At 41.6% G+C, this 13,935-nt stretch overlaps 3 protein-coding genes across 35 annotated transcripts in view; 2 read left to right on the top strand and 1 right to left on the bottom strand.

The window, feature by feature from the left end:
* Positions 1-13,935, bottom strand: part of snx19a (sorting nexin 19a) — a 48,649-nt gene that overhangs the window by 9,039 nt on the left and 25,675 nt on the right. For 30 of the 31 annotated variants that reach the window (XR_007486273.2, XR_007486271.2, XR_007486275.2 and 27 more), the window contains one exon: positions 640-781. Coding sequence is in view for 23 of the 31 variants with exons in the window: in XM_049742322.2 (XP_049598279.1) it covers positions 640-781 (142 nt within the window). In the remaining 8 variants the exon portion in view is untranslated. Of the gene's footprint in view, positions 1-639; positions 782-2,931; positions 3,078-13,935 lie in introns of those variants that run through there. The other variant, XM_068653179.1, reaches the window with a different exon arrangement.
* Positions 1,739-6,363, top strand: LOC125982121 (carotenoid-cleaving dioxygenase, mitochondrial). The gene is made up of 12 exons (XM_049742368.1): positions 1,739-1,873; positions 2,901-3,093; positions 3,157-3,368; positions 3,755-3,870; positions 3,956-4,058; positions 4,131-4,259; positions 4,328-4,488; positions 4,560-4,727; positions 4,951-5,088; positions 5,328-5,510; positions 5,592-5,702; positions 5,891-6,363. Exons 1-12 carry the CDS (start codon positions 1,852-1,854, stop codon positions 6,005-6,007), a joined length of 1,653 nt encoding a protein of 550 aa, XP_049598325.1. The 5' UTR covers positions 1,739-1,851; the 3' UTR covers positions 6,008-6,363.
* On the top strand, positions 6,519-10,237 carry LOC125982120 (carotenoid-cleaving dioxygenase, mitochondrial). 3 transcript variants are annotated; one of them, XM_049742366.2, is made up of 13 exons: positions 6,519-6,600; positions 6,679-6,766; positions 6,849-7,058; positions 7,128-7,339; positions 7,420-7,535; positions 7,632-7,734; positions 7,787-7,915; positions 7,980-8,140; positions 8,215-8,382; positions 8,504-8,641; positions 8,763-8,945; positions 9,071-9,181; positions 9,449-10,237. In XM_049742366.2, exons 1-13 carry the CDS (start codon positions 6,579-6,581, stop codon positions 9,566-9,568), a joined length of 1,761 nt encoding a protein of 586 aa, XP_049598323.1. In that variant the 5' UTR covers positions 6,519-6,578; the 3' UTR covers positions 9,569-10,237. The 3 variants fall into 3 exon arrangements, 2 of the variants coding, with proteins under 2 accessions (XP_049598323.1, XP_049598324.1); XR_007486279.2 differs by lacking the exons at positions 8,763-8,945; positions 9,071-9,181; positions 9,449-10,237 and having other exon boundaries at positions 8,220-8,382; XM_049742367.2 differs by lacking the exons at positions 8,504-8,641; positions 8,763-8,945; positions 9,071-9,181; positions 9,449-10,237 and having other exon boundaries at positions 8,220-8,428.

Below are 13,935 nucleotides of genomic sequence, written 5' to 3' on the forward strand. Positions count from 1 at the left end.
AGTTATTACAAAACATCAACTGCAGGATTCATGAATGACTTTCTGTACAGGTCAGTAGAGTAACAAAGTGATGCTTAAAACATCTTACACTACATTACATTACATTTTACTGCAATGTTACGTTTTACCGCAATGTTTACATTACATTACGTTTACGTTAGCGTATGTGCCATATGTTTGCCCCTTTTCTGATTTCAGTTTTTTTTCTTTGCATATTGATCACCCTTAAATATTTCAAACCACCAAATCAATTTTGATATCGCACAAAGACAATGCTGACTCAATAAGTTGGAACTCTGGGTTATGCACCAAGCCTTAAACATGAAGCATTTGGGTAGCATGATTTCATTATCTTGTGCAAATTTATCCAATATTTTACTGCCAGGGTGATTTGTTTTTAAATGGAATGTAATCTGCAATGCCAGCTTCAAATCTAGTAATTAATTATAAAAATTAATAGTTCATTTGATCACAGCATTAACAATTCATAAACAGCAAAAACACAATCACTCCCCAAATCCAAAGAAAAGCACTGCAGTCTTCTCTCTATATGTTTCATTTTAACAAGACAGTGAGCAGGTTTCAATCTATGACTGGGGAACCTTTAAAAAAAAAAAAACAAACAAAATAAAACGTCACCTGAATGGTTAGAGCTTCATGGCTGGACCTCAGGCAAGCCTCCTTGTGCTTTAATCCTCCAACTAAGATTAGGAGGATCAGCATGCAACATAGTTTAGGTGTCCACTTTATCTGCCAGAGTGTAATTCTTGTCGCATTCATTCTAAGAAGAAACAAAAACAGCGTGACAAATGATTTTAAGGACTGTGAAACAAACAACTATATAAAATGTTATTTACCCCACCTCCCTTTTTTGATTACAGTATGAATTTGAATTCAATTGGGGCTTTCCTTTCATTTTTTGAAAATACCTTCGCTTCCATACTGTTTATTTTTTTGTGGACAGACAAATATGACCGATCTAGTGAAGTCCTCGAAGTTCCATAATAGGATGATAGGGAGCCTATCCGTTGACCTCTATCTTGCACTTAAGTCAACAGTGCGCTCTAGTGAACAAAATTTTAACTGCAATCCACGAGAAGAACATGTTGGTACATGAGCACAGAGCAAGTGTTATATATACTATTCAACAGCCCAACCATTTAAACTGAAAGGATTTCTTTCTCCATATTTCTTGCATTTCTTCCCAAGTTAATTTGTTAAGTGAATACATTGTGAACACGCAGCATACAAAAACAATGACTTGAACAATTTCCAAAATTAAATTTTCCACTTTGAATCACCTGCTGCCTGTCCGAAAATTATGAGAAGAATGATTTTTATTTTTTATAATTATTTTATTTAAATGCTACCTCTTTCCCATTTCCCAAGATACATTAGAAGTGGTATCCTGATCACACAGGGGATACGAAAAAAAATCTACACCTGTTAAAATGTTCAGTTGTTTTACAGAGTTCACAGTTTAGTACGACTAGACTAATCCAAACCTAATTGAAAGCACTCCAGCTACATTAGTTTAATAATTTGTTGCTTAAAAACAAAAGAAATCACTATCAGAGAATACATTTTTCAAGTAATCATCCCAAACCAAGAATTAAGAGGACACCATGAGATTAAACAATGCAATAGCAGCCGAAGAGTAAGTATCTGCTCGTGGTCCCTCATTTAGACGCCGTGGTTAGTAACCATGGTTACCATGCCATTATGCCTCAATGGGTTACGTAAAAGCATCATCATGTTATGTAACTGCTCTGCAGCGTGTTCTCTTGCTGCACCACCGCAGTCGCGCCTGGCTGTTTTGCCTCAGGGACTTGATTTTGTTTGCCAACGGACATGGCCCCAGTCATTCATTCAGGTAAGATGCTAAGATGCTTTTTGCTTGTCTTATGTAGATCATAACGCTGCACTGCTCATTTTATTTCTGAGGTAAGATATGACTGTGATGGCAGACTTGCTGTGCTCCCCCCCACACCCCATCACTGACCATCTATGGAAGAAAACATCTCATGTTTCAGGCGCTTTAAATTATTCTACTTAGGAGACTGCTCTTCACGAGGAATACAAAGAACGTATATATAGAACATGATTCTAATCCTTGTCGTTACTCTACTGTACATATTTAGACCCAGGGTCAACATGCACAGGGTGTCATTACAAAAAGTATTTTGGGAGTAAATTGTAAACAGACCTTGTATGGAGTACACTGTGTATTGTATTGACGATAGTTATTATTAGGCTGGAACAACTCAGAGACGTAAATTATTGACATTAATGGAAATATGAGCACAACAAGACTAGCAAACTGTTTGCTCCAAACCTCAGATTGCAAACGTTATCAAAGTTTGTTGCCTTTAAATGTTGAATCTACCTAACTTTTTGCTGTAATTCAAATGTTTATACGTACATAGATAAAGTGTTCCTTTTGAACAACCGCTAGAAGAACAAAGAGTATTAAGCTGAATTCAAATCAGATGTCTTTTTTTTTACAAAATTGCTTTGGGTGTTGGCTTAATGGAGCAAAGCCAGGCAGGCAGCATGCGTGCTTCGCCGATGTGAGTCAAGCCCCCCCCGAAATATTAAATACATAACTGTCATCAAACTATTGCTATTATGCAACCCACTAGTCAAGGCATGACTATTTGCTGACACACAGAAAAAAATCTGATTTGTCCAATGTATTCATGACTATATAAATAAAAGAGCTTTTGGAAGTGTGACTTGGATCACTACCATATGCTTATTCCATACTTTATACATCCACAATTTTATTGAAAGTATTGCCGCGGTTACATTGATTTTTTTTTCACTAAACCATACTAAAATTAATAACTTCTGGATTTCGCTTAACATTTGTTATTGTTATTTGCCATTTGTGTATGCAGATGATGCCAACAAGGAGGGGAAGGACTGTACCGCTGCACGACCGAAGGGCTTGGAGACCATCGCACCTCTGGTCTGCTCTGCCGAGGAGAGCCCTGATCCAATCCGTGCTGAGGTACAAGGAACCATTCCCCACTGGATCAACGGCAGCCTCCTCCGAAACGGCCCGGGCAAATTTGAGTTTGGAGACACTCAGTGAGTTCAACCAGTGTTTTTCAATTCAAGGGCCCGCACCTTAAAGCCTTTCCTCCCCGACAGCTACAACCACTGGTTTGACGGGATGGCCATGTTGCACAAGTTCAAGATGGAAAAAGGCCAAGTGACGTACACGAGTCGGTTCCTGCGCAGCGACGCCTACAAGAAGAATAGCGAGCGGGATCGAATCATGGTGTCTGAATTTGGCACCGTCACAATGCCTGACCCTTGCAAAAACATCTTCCAGAGATTCTTCTCTCGTTTTGAAATGATAAGTGAGTATGTCTGGTGTACTATTGTCAGTCCATAATACTTCTTTTTTAGGCCAAAACAAATCATAAAATGTACACTGTATCGATGTGCTCTGAGCAAGCTGTCCCAATACTTTTGTCCATGTTTTGTACCATTATTGTCGTAATCCTGAATCCATCCCTTGTGAAACATGCAAGTATGGTATGTAACAAAAATTATGTTATAATGCAGTAGCGAAACATCCTAAAACATTGGTACCATTTTGTGTTTGATTGTGTACAGTATACTGTGTTATGAAACAGAATGAATTGCAGTGCGGGAACCCGGGAATTTGTTGACAGACTTCTTGTCATGACCTTTAGAACATACAGATTCCCACACGCTCACGCTGAGTATTTGCCTGTTGCAGAGCCCACAGACAATGGAAATGTCAACTTCATAAAATACAAAGGAGACTACTATGTCAGCACAGAGACCAACTTGATGCACAAAGTCAACCCAGAGAACCTCGAAACACTCCAACAGGTACGTACACAAAACACGGTCTATTTAAAACTTTCCTCTACATAACAAAATAAATGTGGATCATAATAGCTGCTCTGTTTTGTAGGTCGACTGGAGCAAGTTTGTTGCTGTGAATGGAGCCACTGCCCACCCTCACTACGACCCTGACGGCACCTGCTTCAATATGGGCAATTCCTATGGAGGCAAAGGTAACTTTGCATTCTGTCTTGCCTTAAAAACCTTAAAGTGCCTCCATGCGCTGAAAAATGCAAATTGTTCAGGAACTACGTACAACATAATTCGTGTACCTCCTGAGAAGTCAAACGCCCAAGACACGCTGCAAGGTGCCAAAATTCTCTGCTCCATCGCGCCTGCAAACAAGTCCCAACCGTCCTACTACCACAGCTTTGGTAAGTCAGCTCATGGCGGGCGGCCAATACCGCTGGTGCTTTCTTCTGACCACCCTTCTTCCCTCCAGCCATGTCCAAGAACTATGTGGTGTTCATTGAGCAGCCAGTTAAAATTGACCTGATGAAGATCGTCACATGTAAGATGAGGGGCAAGGCCTTCAGCGATGCCGTTTACTGGGACCCCAAGCTGGAAACCGTCCTGCATCTTATTAATAAAAACACAGGCGAGGTCAGAGGTCACAGTCAGGCTTGAAGGATCATGCAACTGGATTCAAGTCTAATGCCATCTCATTTCCTCAGGCCAGCCCAGTGAAGTACTTTGCCAAAGCTTTCTCCAACTTCCATCAGATCAACGCCTTTGAAGAGGACGGCTTCTTGATATTGGACCTGTGTTGCTCAGACGACGGCCAAGCCCTCGACATCTACTGCCTTCAAAATTTACGCAAGTCGGGAGAGGCGCTAGATGAGGTCAGCTCGCTGTTACGGAAACATTTGCTCATTGTTCTCCCTGTTAATGCTTGACACATTTTTTTGATAGAAAATTAAAGCAAAAGATTTTCCAACTGGGGACGATATTCCACATCTGATTTGTTCCTATTTGAAACAATCGTGTACAAATGACATAACTGCTCTACAAAATTATGCTGTCATTTGGATTTAAAAGAGCACACCTGCAATTGCTTTCATCCAGGTGTACAACAAGATGAGCAGAGTTTTTCCTCGCCGTTTTGTTTTACCCATGTACGTGACGGATGACACGCCGACCGATCAAAACCTGAACACTCGTCCCTCCAGTACGGCAACATGTGTCAAAAAGAGCAACACGAGGGTAAGTGTGACTTCATTCCAAGCGACTCAACTGTTCCCCCTCGACTTATTTGAAATATTTACAGTATGAAAAGTTTTGCAGTAAATCTGCTTAAAGAGTTCGAAATGCAGCTTGACCCAGCAATTTAAAAAAATGAATTCAATTGAGCCAGAACAAAAAGTGATTTTCAGTCCTGAACTCTCACTGAATCTTTTGACCACACATGACAATGCCACACTAATCCATCTCTTTGTCATCAGGTATTTTGCCAACCCGAGGATCTCCATGGCGATGACCTCACGCAGTACGGCGGCCTAGAGTTCCCCCACATCAACTACGAGCACTACAACACCAAGCCTTATCGCTATTTCTACGGATGCGGCTTCAGACACATGTTTGGAGACTCGCTTCTTAAGATGGACCTCAACCACAAGACGCTTAAGGTGTTTGTCATGATGCAATGCAACATAATGTTGTAGTTGCAACATTTTTACATTGCTCCGATTTTGTTCATTCATTTTCAGGTGTGGTACCAGAAGGGTCTCTTCCCATCGGAGCCGGTATTTGTGCCCTCACCAGAGGCTGTAGAGGAGGATGACGGTGTCATCCTCTCTGTGGTTCTCTCTCCCTCGCAGGTAACATAATGAGAAATATTTTTCCAATTTATTAGCTAATTGTGTCAAGAAAATCTCAGGTGTCAATCTTCCAATGAGTATTTCAATGAATGCGTTCAATTAAAGTGTTCAGAAACTTTTGCACAATGTCTACCTGCTGGTCCACTAATATTCGTTTTGCTTTGTTTTGTTTTCCTGGGCAACATTAGGATAAAAGCACCTTCCTTCTGGTTTTGAATGCCAAGACCTTTGAGGAGTTGGGAAGAGCCAATGTGGCTGTCAACATGCCCTACGGCTTCCACGGTGTCTTCAGCGCATCTGTTTGAATGAATATGTGACATTAATGACATCAATAATAATATTAATCCAAAAACACTAAGTAAGTACGATGACATATATGTTTGTATTGTATTGAGGGTAGTGGGCAGATTTGCCACTTTATGCCTTACAAAGCTACACTGCTCTGTTACCAAATGAAGACAATTTTTATTGTGCCAGTTTTTAATTTTTTTTTTTTTATGATTATTAGTGACAGTTTTTGTATAAGCGCAAAACTACTACACGTCAAATACACCACCAGCCTTCCTTATACAAATGTGCTTTCAAACAATATAATTTGCCATACTTGTGTCTTTGTGTATCTTTTCTATGCAATTCTGGTAATAAAATTAAATGAAAGTCATCTTGTTCTAATTTCAATTACATTTAAAGAAGAAAACCTGAATGGTATGCGATGTGACTGAACGAGTTGCAATCATCTACTGTTCATTTTGTGTGTGACCTCATTTCCATGCTATGTTACTAAAATGGAATGGATTACGTAATGGAGATGTTATTTAAAAACGCCAATACGTGCTCAGCAGTACTCATCACTTCAGGTGAGAGCACACTGCAAACATGTCCACAATGAATAATGCAGGTAAGCCAATTGGATACTAAAAATATTATCATTTTAACTAATATGACATGGAAAAACTCTTCTCTTTTGCTCATGTAGTCATTAATGAAGGGAACAAAACCGGATTTGTGACATTCACACGGAGAATCATTGATTGCACAATAGCAACGGTAGAGAAAAACATCTGGTTAGTTTGATGGTTATAAATGAATACAATATTTGTGGAGAGAATAGATTTGACAAGATTTTATCCTTCGTAATGTTATTAGCGAGCCATTTGTGTGTGCAGAAGAATCCAACAAGGGGGTGAAGCAAGGTACTATACGACCAAAGAGTTTGGAGAGCATGGCTCCTCTGGTCTGTTCTGTCGAGGAGAGCCCTGATCCAATCCGTGCTGAGGTACAAGGGACCATTCCCCACTGGATCAACGGCAGCCTGCTCCGAAACGGCCCGGGCAAATTTGAGTTTGGAGACACTCAGTAAGTTCAACCTGAGTGTTTTTTTAATTCAAGTGCTAATTCGCACCATAAGCATTTTCTCCCTGACAGCTACGACCACTGGTTTGACGGGATGGCCATGATGCACAAATTCCAAATGGAGAAAGGCCAAGTGACGTACAGGAGTCGTTTCCTGCACAGCGACGCCTACAAGAAGAATAGCGAGCGGGATCGAATCATGGTGTCTGAATTTGGTACCGCCTCAATGCCCGACCCTTGCAAAAACATCTTCCAGCGATTCTTCTCTCGTTTTGAGATCCTAAGTGAGTATTACCATCCGATATGTAAATATTTCCATCAGTAAAAGATATACACTCATACGCTGAGTATTTGTCTGTTGCAGAGCCCACAGACAATGGCAATGTCAACTTTTCAAAATACAAAGGAGACTATTACGTCTGCACAGAGAGCAACTATATGCACAGAGTGGACCCAGAGAGCTTAGAAACACTCCAACGGGTACACCGCTGACGTAGCATCCTGTTGACTGACATTTGCTATGTCATCTCGTGTTCCGGCCACTGAGAAAATGCATTTCTCTGCTCTGCTGCGTAGGTCGACTGGAGCACGTTCGTTGCTGTGAATGGGACCACCGCGCACCCTCACTACGACCCTGACGGCACCTGCTTCAATATGGGCAATTCCTATGGAGGCAAAGGTAAGGCCTCAGCAAAAGGTGTTGGTACAAGTCACAAATGTACTTTTTTCAGGAAGCATGTACAACATCATACGTGTACCTCCTGAGAAGACCAATGCTGAAGACACCTTGCAAGGGGCCCAAATCCTGTGTTCCATCCCTTCCACTAATAAGTTTCAACCCTCCTACTACCACAGCTTTGGTAAGTCAGCAGATGGCGGCCAGTACTGCTGGTGCTTTAATCTGAGCAGCTCTTTCCACCTCAGCCATGTCCAAGAACTACGTGGTGTTCATTGAGCAACCAAGTAAAGTTGACATGATGAAGATAGCCACATCTAAGATGAAGGGCAAGGCGTTCTGCCAGGCCATTCACTGGGACCCGAAACTGGAAACCATCATGCACGTCATCGACAAGAGTACGGGCAAGGTGAGAGGTGGCCATCAGGTAGGAGAACTCACTAAATGAGATTTAGATCTAATCATGTGTTTTTGTCTTCCGAGGCCAGCCCGGTGAAGTACTACACCAAAGCTTTCTTCAATTTCCATCAGATCAACGCCTATGAAGAGAACGGGCTCTTGATGATTGACCTGTGTTGCTATGATGACGGCCAAGCCATCGACATCTACTCCCTTCAAAATTTACGCAAGTCGGGAGAAGCTCTAGATGAGGTCAACTTTGCCGATTATTATTTGTGTTGCCTGCCCTTGCGTTGGCTATGATGTCATCATCCGTTCTTTGGTCAACCCGCAATTTATACAGGAAATATTTAAGAACCTTTCTTCCATTCAGGCGTACAAAAGCTCAAGCAGAGCTTTTCCTCGCCGCTTTGTTTTACCCCTACATGTGACTGATGACACGCCGATTGCCCAAAACCTGAATACTCGTCCTTCCAGTGCAGCAACATGTGTCAAAAAGAGCAGCACAAGGGTAAGCAAGGAATTTCACTTGAATCTGATGCAAGAGTCAGCGGAGCAACTTTTACTCGCAATCTAATCCAAACAAAAAGGGAACAAACTTAAGTTACCAAAGGTTAAAATTGCTGCACCAGGTATTCTGCCAACACGAGGATCTCCATGGCGATGACCTCTACCGGTACGGTGGCCTGGAGTTCCCCAACATCAACTACGAGCTCTACAACACCAAGCCTTATCGGTATTTCTACGGTTGCGGCTCCAGAAACATTTTGGGGGACTCGCTTCTCAAGATGGACCTCAACGACAAGACGCTTAAGGTGCCTGATGCAATGCAACAACAGAGCTGAGATGATAATTTTTTTTCAAATGCTTTTGAAATGTTGTCTGTTTGCCTATCTGAACATTCCTTTTTGCAATCATATTCATGCTCATGTGAGCTCAGGTGTGGCACCAGAAGGGCTGCTTCCCATCTGAGCCGGTGTTTGTGCCCTCACCAGACGCCGTAGAGGAGGACGACGGTGTCATCCTCTCTGTGGTTCTCTCGCCTTCACAGGTAAGATGTTTTAAGGACGAATATCTTTTCAGCGTGCAGGTGGTGTAATATAAGGTAAAAACATAAAAATTAGAGTCCATGGAGGCCCTACTTATCGAAAAAATAAGGTGTGATTATCAAGGAAGAATCGGCAGACACCACCAAAAAAATTCACTGACTACACCTGTGTATTTCGGAGATTGAGAAGCTCTATGCTGCACTTTTGAGACACAGAAATTAGAGTTAAATAAATTCCATTTTGGGTTGTGTTTGCTTGTCCAACTTTAGGATAAAGGCACATTCCTCCTGGTTTTGAATGCCAAGACGTTAGAAGAGTTGGGAAGAGCCAATGTGCCTGTCAACATGGCCTATAGCCTACATGGGCTCTTCAAAGCATCTGCATCTTGAAAATATAATGAAAGCTAAGAATTTCATGTTTTACTTTGGAACATATTTGATTGCTTTCGTACAGTCCTTGGGATGGCAACAAAAGCCAAAATGGTATATCCATTTTGAACATGTCTGCATAATGGAATGCGTGATAAATCATACACAATATCCAATGGGATTCATGGTACTTAATGCACAACAACTGATTAGACGTTATGACTTTTAAATCAAATCAGGCACCAACTTCATCTCCCTTTAAAATGTTTTCCTTAACCTCGGGCAACCTTTGCTTTAATTAGTCCAAGGAGACGAGAGGAATGTTGTTGGTCAGCCGACTCTTCAATTCCGTTTTATTTAAAGCTCAGTTATGCTCAATCTTGCGCAAGCAAATGAGATGAATCCAAGAAAAACAGTCCTTTGCTTGACCAAACAGCTGAAATGGTTCCAAAAGCAGGCCACAAAGCCTTTCCTCATATGCAAGTGCAAAGTTGATTTTTTTTTTTGTGTAAAATTCATCAACTTAATTGCTGTTTTCCCCCTAAAGCCAGACACATACGTATATACAAATGGGGAAAACGAAATAAATCAATTTTAAAAAAGTGCTTGCTAAAAATTGTTTTTTCTTTGTCTGTGTAGATTCTTAGTCATGTTAACCGAGGTTGAATAAAAAAAATAACCTGCACTCTTCTTGTGTGTTGAATTTGTTATGTTGTCTGAAAAAAATGCAATGCAATTATTTTATTGCTCAGCAAAAGACTGAATTTCCCTGAAGGAGTATTCCCAAGGGATTAATAAAGTTGAGTCTAAGTCTAAGTCTAAGTCTACAATATACTACCCTTGCCTAGCCTACAGTATACTAAAGAGTGGTAAATCTACACACGACCGTTAGAGGGCAGCATGTGAAGGTACACTCGTCCTCTTTCCAGGCTGTGTGAGAAAATAGTGGGAGAAAAGTTCAAATCCAGATGGGAATAAGACAAATTTGGCGCATATTGAGTGGATTATAATTTAGTCAGTGGGACTACAAATAATCAATATGCAAATAGGGAGTGGTTCTTTGTGGATTGTCTTACTGTTGCATCTAAGACAAAAAGGAAGCAGTTGCAAGGGGGATCATTTAGACCTATGACTCTTTAATAACATGTCAATCTGTTCCCCACTCACTTGAAAAAACATCAGAGAAGAATGGAACTGGGTAATTGCTTCTTAACAACTGAAAACTGCTGGTGGAATGTTTTACTTAAAGCGGTGTCACATTGAATTAATTTCAAGCAAAATCCCAGCAGGGGCGCAATGAGACTTTTTGGGCCCCCTGAAAACATAATACATCACGCTCCATTAAACAATTATTATCATGTTCTGGTGTGAGAGATCCTCTCAGCTACAGGATAAGATTTTCATCCTGGATTGAACTTTGCTATTTGCAGTTGTAAACAGAGAATGTTTTACACTACTCATTTAAATAATTTAAAACATACAGTGGATTGTGCATTTGATTATTTTCTGCATTTTTTTTAAATACCACACAACTTTTTTGTGTGTGATGTGAGTCTGCCCTCTGGGAAGAGGTACAGGAGCCTGCGCTCCCGCACCACCAAACTCACCAACAGCTTCATACTCCTGAACTCTCTAGCCCTCCTGCGTAACGTCCTGTACTTTTGCGTTATATTCTGACTGTCTGCTGTATGCACACTTGCTCCATTTTTACTCCTCTTATTTATTATGTTATTTGTTTATTTATTATTTACTCATCGCTCTTATTTATTCATTGTTTGTGCCTTCTTGTTTTTACTTTTTGTGTTGTTTACTTGTATGTATATTGTGTACTATGTCTTGTCACCGTGGGATAGTGGGAAACGTAATTTCGATCTCTTTGTGTGTTTCAAAGCAAACCAAATTACAGTTAACATTTAACACAGATTTTGTTACAGACCATTTTTGTACAAGACAAACGAAATGATTTTTCTTTTGACGAATAAAAACCCACAAAGAACGCTTACATTAATTTATTGATTTGATATCATCTGACAAATTGCAATTGCCCTGTTGACATGAAAAGTCAAGATCTCACTATTAAAAAAGGAATAACTGAATCTGCTTCACGAGCGTGCACACTGTGTTTCAATTATACTGCTCTTAAAATGAATTCAGTCGATGAGGAAAACACCCGCTTTTCACTGTGCTCCACATTCTCTTCCGATAATGGTGCACATGTGACCAATCTCATTTCCTATTTGCGCTCGGTCTGTTTTCACTTACTCCAGACTACAGCGTATGTGTGTGAACGTGCGCCCCTCTGACCTCCAAGTACTGTACACTGTGTGTGATGCTCACTACCCTCAGCATGTACCTCACCAAATTCCCATCATCCATCCATTTTCTATATTGCTCAATCAGGGGAGTGGGAGCTTGTCCCAGCTGTTTGGAAGGCCGGCTGCATCCCGGACTGGTTACCAGTTAGTCATAACCAATCAGTGTAGTCAACCAAATGTAGCACTATGCCACCAGTAACCCAGTCGGATTCCCGTTAACCCACAAAACATGTCTGACATATTAATCAGGTCTGTAGGGGGGGTAGCACGGCTACTGCTCTCATTGGGCCGTGTTACGCTGCCCGGCGGCCAATAAGAGAAGATAGGGTTCTCTCCTTCTCCTAGCAACAACGCTCCTTTTCTCCGCATCGAAGCGGTGGACAAAGTGACACCCCTAATTTGATATGATGAATAATTGCAACTTAATAGCTTTGCAGCAGAAGGTGGGAAGCGACAGTTTCGACGTTTTAGCGCGGCGAGATGATACAATTTCTGTCACCCGCTCCCTCCTCGCCCTCCTTCTGCTTCCAGGCAGCTCCTAATACATCTTAAAGGAACAGAGCTGCATATTTAAGGTGCACCCCCCCCCCCCCCCACTCCAGAGGCATTGTGGGTGATCATCTGTACTTGTTGACCTCACAGTGCTTGAATGGTGGGGCCTCTCTCAGGAGGGAAAAGGAGTACCTTGGCACGAACGCTGTGCTGGCCTTTAAGCCAGTTTTATTGAGCCAAGACACATAGTTTGTAAGACAAATCTTGCCGCACACCACCAAATAAATACATCACCAAAATAAAAACATCACTAAAATAAGAATGATCTCATCTTAATTTACGCACAAATGTACTGTGTATAATCTGGTCGTGTTTAGTTAGAGTATTAATGTCAACAGGTTTTATTTGTACTCGTTTGCTGGGATGTAAAAGGAAAGAAAATCCAGCAGACTTTGAGATACTGTAAGGCGGCAAAAACATTTTGGCTTTGATTTCAGAGGGGTTCTTTTGGCACCTATTGCCACACTACAGAAGTGTACTTCAAGTGACTGTCTGACCCTTGAACCCCATCACATTCCTACCGTCACCCCACTGGGACTCGCAGGGATCAGTGCACATATTACACAGTCCCCAAAATGGCCTCACAAGGAGTTCATAAATTGCTGTACTTTTTACTCTCTGTGAGTCCCAACTACATTAATATACCAATCATCAAATATCATCAATGATCAAACATTTTTATACATTATATTTTTCAAAATGAGGGAGTGCACCATGCTATATATTAAATGTTGGGCTCTTTGACCTTGTACTTGCAAAACCTTGCAAATTAAGCGTTAGCTCCCACTGGTTCAAGGTCAACGAGGGTGGTATGCAGAAACTATGGCAGGCTGAGGAACAGATAATTAACTACGCATATGACCTGCCGGCCTTTTTCGGCATCCCTCATCGTGCTTCTCAATTGTCTCGCAGCAGGAGTGGACCACCCCCCCACAAAGCTCATTTAGCTGCTTTCAATGAGGATGAGGAAAAAATGCTCCCTCTCGCTTTGAAGTTCGTTCAAGAGTGCCGCGCGCTCGGGCCCCGCCTCCAGTCCAGACCATTGGACCGTTACTGTACTAGCTGCTCAGCGCGCAAGCACCATTCAACCTTACGCGACCCTTGTTTCGCAAACCCGCCCTCCCGGAATGTGACTTTTTTTAATATTCGCCCGCGCTGCGAGCACTCAAATTTGGCAGTGCGGCGTTAACACAAGCTGACACCACAGATTAGCCAAAGACATCAGGAATGCTACAGCCTTTTGGTGCCACGTGGACTCTGGCCAAAAGAGATGTTGGCTGCAAAGGCCACAATAGAAAAATGGACACTCAATTCTGTTCTTACAACAATTTGGATAAGGGTGTTTTTCTGTTTCCGGAAAGATCTACAAAGAAGACTGTGGAGGAATATTTTGGCAGACGCACTCCAAAAATCTTGAGTTGCCATATGACATCAAACACCTCGAAGTTGAGAGGATTTGAATTGAAAACAAGGCATAGTCGCCCACTAAGAGTTGAATCCCTCCTCATCCTCTTCAGCAAT

This window comes from Syngnathus scovelli, chromosome 15 (genome assembly GCF_024217435.2).
Source record: "Syngnathus scovelli strain Florida chromosome 15, RoL_Ssco_1.2, whole genome shotgun sequence".
Lineage (NCBI taxonomy): Eukaryota > Metazoa > Chordata > Actinopteri > Syngnathiformes > Syngnathidae > Syngnathus > Syngnathus scovelli.

Excerpts from the sequence above, each read along its gene's own strand:
- LOC125982120 (XM_049742366.2), top strand. The coding sequence starts at position 6,579 with ATGTCCACAATGAATAATGCAG. Across the intron at positions 8,383-8,503 it reads CGGGAGAAGCTCTAGATGAG|GCGTACAAAAGCTCAAGCAG; the intron begins GTCAACTTTGCC and ends TCTTCCATTCAG. Across the intron at positions 9,182-9,448 it reads TGGTTCTCTCGCCTTCACAG|GATAAAGGCACATTCCTCCT; the intron begins GTAAGATGTTTT and ends GTCCAACTTTAG.
- LOC125982121 (XM_049742368.1), top strand. The coding sequence starts at position 1,852 with ATGGCCCCAGTCATTCATTCAG. Across the intron at positions 3,369-3,754 it reads CTCTCGTTTTGAAATGATAA|AGCCCACAGACAATGGAAAT; the intron begins GTGAGTATGTCT and ends TGCCTGTTGCAG. Across the intron at positions 4,728-4,950 it reads CGGGAGAGGCGCTAGATGAG|GTGTACAACAAGATGAGCAG; the intron begins GTCAGCTCGCTG and ends GCTTTCATCCAG.